Source organism: Macrotis lagotis, chromosome 7 (genome assembly GCF_037893015.1).
Source record: "Macrotis lagotis isolate mMagLag1 chromosome 7, bilby.v1.9.chrom.fasta, whole genome shotgun sequence".
Classification (NCBI taxonomy): domain Eukaryota; kingdom Metazoa; phylum Chordata; class Mammalia; order Peramelemorphia; family Peramelidae; genus Macrotis; species Macrotis lagotis.
In genome coordinates this window covers 105,155,197-105,160,411 of record NC_133664.1, presented here as the reverse complement: position 1 = coordinate 105,160,411, position 5,215 = coordinate 105,155,197, and the positions used below count along the sequence as shown (strand labels likewise).

At 37.0% G+C, this 5,215-nt stretch overlaps 1 protein-coding gene across 1 annotated transcript; it reads right to left on the bottom strand.

The window, feature by feature from the left end:
• Positions 1–2,172: 2,172 nt before the first annotated feature.
• On the bottom strand, positions 2,173–3,238 carry LOC141493778 (olfactory receptor 6V1-like). The gene has a single exon (XM_074195111.1). It carries the CDS (start codon positions 3,118–3,120, stop codon positions 2,173–2,175), a length of 948 nt encoding a protein of 315 aa, XP_074051212.1. The 5' UTR covers positions 3,121–3,238.
• Positions 3,239–5,215: the final 1,977 nt, after the last annotated feature.

Below are 5,215 nucleotides of genomic sequence, written 5' to 3'. Positions count from 1 at the left end.
ATTCCATGGATTGGCACCATTTTATGGATTTCTGAAACAAGGTATAGAGAAATAAACATTACTTCAAAAGAATATGCATTACTTCAAATGAATGTGATCCCAGTCTAACTCTGCAAAGATAAATCTTTTCTTTATGAGTGTGTCCCCTTTCCATTTTTTTATGTGTGGCCTCATTCCCTGGAGGCATTATAACCCATAAGATTAATAAAGACAAAAACTCTATTATGTCTCCCCTCTGAAGTCCTGATTTCTCAGATCACAAAGAGAATATCTCTTATGTTGACTCTTGACTTTCTTCCTCCTCCTTCAGCATATTCCCTCTAATCTGTCTCATCAATTCCCACCATTTATATCTTGTCTACATTACCATTTTTAAGTCTAGAGGTCCCCTGTTCAAGCTGCATGTAAGTCCTCCAGCCTCAGTGTACATAAGGTAAAGGGTCTAATTTACATGAATTTAAGGAGCTGTATCTACTTCATGGGGCTATGTCTAAGGATTTCTTGGAAAGAAAGAGGACTGTAGAATGAATGGTTAGTATTAGGAAGATTTAAGCATTTAGGCTTCCATACTCTTTTGATGTCTTGGGGCCAGATCAGAGTTTAGGTCAAAGGTCCCACAGGCTAGTGATAGAAAAGATACAGGGCTGCATTCAAAGTTAAACTTTGAATCTTGACTTTACAAAACTTGACAAGTGAACCATTTCCTCTCTGCCTTATATAAAATGAGAAAGGGACTGGACTAAATATTCCCCCAAATCTCCTCCAGTTCTAAATCTTTCCTCCTATGTCCCCTTGGAATAACTGTCTTCTAAGTTGATTGTGTTTTCAATGGTAGCATTGTAGGTCTGGTACCTTTGTGAAATACTCTAATTGGAACTATGATTCAAGAGATTAACTGGACTAAAATGACCATGGGGAGGTCATGGCATCCTGAGATCTATAAGCAGAGGACCTTAGCCCTCAGACAAAATCTTTCCCATTTCACTTCTATTTTCTGCAGTGGGTTGAGACTGCAGTGGGATGAAATAAGATATCCATAAAGGACCAGTATCAACCAATCAATCAACAAACATTTTTTTAAGTGTCTACCATATGCCAGATAGTAAAGATTCACACACATATGCAAACACAAACACATACACACATTTACATACATATAAAGGAGAGTTAAATGATATCTTAGGAAAGAACCAAAAAGCTCAAAACACAATGAAGGAGGTGCAGATTAAAAGTTCCCCTAACTGAGGGACAGATGCTTGTGTCTGAGAAGTAGCTAGATCATAAGAACAAGCAAAAGCTCAGAGATGCAGAACAATTAAAGGCAACCTGGACCCACATCTTTCTGGAGTTAACATTTACCCTTTTTTTGATTGTTATTTTATTATATTTTTTAATTACATGAAAAAATAGTTTTCATATTTTTGTAAGTTTTTGAGTTCTCCATATTTCTTCCTTTCTCCCTCTCCTCTTCCTTCCCAAGACAGTAAACTGATTTGGTTATACATGCACAATCATTTAATAATTACCTTTTAATGGTCCCAGGAATTATAATTCCTTCTTATTTTAAATGAGGCCAACCTGACTGATGATACTGGTAAGAACTGATACTTAGTAAACTGTAACTTTGGCTTGCCTTTGCCTCATTTGAGGAGTAACTTTATAGAACTTGCCCAGTGACAAATCCATGCTTTCTCGACCCTCTCTACTATGTGACCCTCTCTGCGCTGCTCCCTTCTACTCCCTACTTTTCTGAACACTTGCCAGGTACCAGTCTCTACCTGGATACTAGAAGAAGGTGTAGAAGATGGAGCACTACCTGAAAAACAGGTAAGACAATCAAAGAAACATAAATGAATGCAAATAAAGAAATTAGATTATAAGAAAATAACTTTTTTTAAAGCAATGATTTTTCATTATTTATTTTACAATCCCAGAGAAGTTAGCATCTTCTGAGTTCTTTATGTTATTGGGGCTCATTGATGTTAAGTAATTTTAAATGATCAATGAATTCCATAGTTATAAAAAGAGCACAAAAGAAAAAAAGTTAAAGTAGTATGTAACCAGCAAGAGATGTAATGTGAGAGGGAGCAGAAGTAAGGAAATAGTAGTCCTGAACAGCATATATGTAGTTAAAATTGGAATTTAGAACATGGTCTGTGTTCTCCAGTCTTCTTATTTGAGAGCTCCTGAGTCTCTGGAGAGTATCTTTTTGACAATGTCCTCAATGACCTCTTTGACTTTCTCATTCCGAAAGGTAAAGATGAAGGGGTTAAGGAAAGGAGTTACTATAGATGTCATTAGGGCCACCACTTTATTGAGGTTTGTGGAGTGACCCTTGCTAGGCCTCACATAGATGAAGATAGCACTACCATAGCCAAGCACCACCACAGTGAGATGTGAGGCACAGGTAGAGAAGGCCTTATGACGGCCAGAGGAAGAGGGAATGCGCAGCACTGAAACCACGATGAAGATGTAGGAAATCAAAATTAACAGCATGGTTGTCAAGACAAAGAGAAGAGAAAGGAAGAAGTCCATGCGCTCAATATGATGGGTTTCTGAACAGGAAAGTTTTAGAAGTGGGGCAGAGTCGCAAAAGAAGTGATCAATGATGTTTGGACCACAGAACCAGAGCTGACTTTTTTGTATGGTAGGGGAAACAATGGAGAAGAAACCAACCACCCAACATGCCACCACCAGCCTAACACAAACCTGGTTACTCATGATGGTTGGGTAGTGCAGAGGGCGGCATATAGCAACATAACGGTCAAAGGCCATGGCAGTGAGAATAAGGAAATCAGTAGAGCCAAGGGAAAAATAGAAGAATGATTGGGTCAGGCATTCAGCCAGGGAGATGGTTTTGTGTGTAGACAACAGATCGGCCAGCATCCTAGGCACAACAGTGGAGGTGACAAGCATCTCCATGAGGGAAAAGTTACAGAGGAAGAAGTACATGGGTGAGTGGAGACGAGAGTCAAGGTAGGTGATTGTGAGGATGGACAAGTTCCCTAGAATGATCAGCACATACACCAGAAGGATAAATAGGAAGAGAAGGATCTGGAATTCCTGGAGATGAGAGAAACCCCAGAGCACAAAGGTCCTGATTATAGTGTGATTGTTCATCTTTCAGGACACCAGCTTGCTCTGTTAGTTGTGAGACAGTCAAGTCCATTAAGAGGTCATCTAAGATTAATCATTTCACGATCTCACCAGGGTCTTTGGAAAACTGGTCTTCTGGATATGAATCTCTGAAAAACCCAAGGTGATACAATCCCATTAGAATTTCAAATGGAAGACTACCTAATGGGATATTTGCTTAGGGGTTAGAAGGAGAAGATTGGTTTTCATCTAGAAATTGCAGGATCATCTTTTCTTAGAAGAAAAGTTACATTCAACTACTTTGGGTATCTAAATTTATTAATCCTGATTACAATAAACCATATTATAGCCAATAGAAATAAAATAAATATATAAAAATGTTAAACTTAACAGTATATTAGCAAAGCACTAGAACTTCCTTCTAGAGGAAAAAATGTAGATTCGGCAGGATTTATTTTCTGGATTCTTTATGTGTGGACTCTATATAGTTTTCCATCAAAAATTTTCTATAGATGCGATACTTGGTATTTTTCCCCACTTCTCCAAATTTATTTCTCATATCTTTGCTCATAGTAAACAATTAGTAAGTAGCCATTGAATCAATGAATTAGTAAAAGAATGAATTACTTCTTGAAATTCTCCCTATAACTGTTGGTCACAATTATTCTATCTCTATAAGGAACACTCTTTCCAGTTTGGGATAAGAGAACCCCAAATTGGCATTAATGATAGTTTCAGTTTGGAGGTCCACAAAGACATATTTTTTTTTCACTCTGACATATAACATACATAATTGCTATAATAAATTTCTTAAAAACCTATAATGTACTCACTGATCAAATAGTAAATTCAGATTCCTCATTGCTTCCCTAGAATAGTCTGGTCCCATATACTTGATCTGTCACATCTGATTCTACAACACCCTATTGATCTTATTGAGAGTTGTACAATTAAATGAATGTTGAAATTATCATCCCAGTTCTGCCACTAACTGATTCTTTGACCTTAAAGTCACTTATGCAGAATCATCATTTAATAAAGAGAGAATTGGATTTGGGGTCAAAAAGATTGAGATTCAAATCATTGCTAATCAATTTACTGATTGTAGGTTCTTACACAAGTTCTTCTTGTTCTTCTTTAGGTTTTGGGTTTTTTTCTTAGGTTTTTGCAAGGCAATGGGGTTAAGTGGCTTGCCCAAAGCCACATAGCTAGGTAATTATTAAGTGTCTGAGGTCAGATTTGAACTCAGGGACTCCTGACTCCAGGACCAGTGTTCTATCCACTGTGCCACCTGGCTGCCCCTCTTACACAAGTTCTTTCACCTCCCATGTGATCTGTAAAATGGAGGCATCTCTAAATCCTCTGAGAGTCCCCAAATTTCCATTTCCTCAGCTTTAAAATTGAGATAGTATTCTTTGACTACCTTGCTATGATAAAGTTCATATATGATTACTTTTGGAAAAGTGCATTGAAAACTAGAAAGTGAAATACAAAGATTATACATTAAAAACATCTCTCACTCCTCTTTAATGCAATTTTTTTCATTAATAAGGATTGTTCTTTTGATAGCCTATGAAAAAGATGTGCTCGTTATAACAACCTCTGTGTCTATGCTTATTGTGTATACTCCACCCAGAATATCCTTCCCTCTCCTTTCTATGTAATTTAGTACTTCCAGATCCATTTAGCTTAAATTCCATCTATCCTTTACTGATCTTTCCAATCCATGATGATCTCTGTTTACTTTAGTCTTAATAGGACCTTGTGACCCACTCTAATTAAATTAAAAACTTTCTTTTCTTTTGTACAGATCTTATTATTCCTAAGTCATATTTCAAACATTATGCTTGCACATACATAATACACATATGTACCTAGTTTCTGATTGATGTATCTTGGTGGAAATCCCTACTTCCTCCCTCATTCTTCTTCCCAAATGCATGACCTCTACATCAACAGAGACTTCCAAATTATCTACATAAAACCTGTTTTAATCTACCTATATGCACACAGGCAAAGGTAGATTACTCAACATTCTGCTTTTGGTTGTGATTTCCTATTCTCTGAACACTTCATTATTTAAACTTGAATTCCTTACAAACTTCTGGCCCAGGCTCAA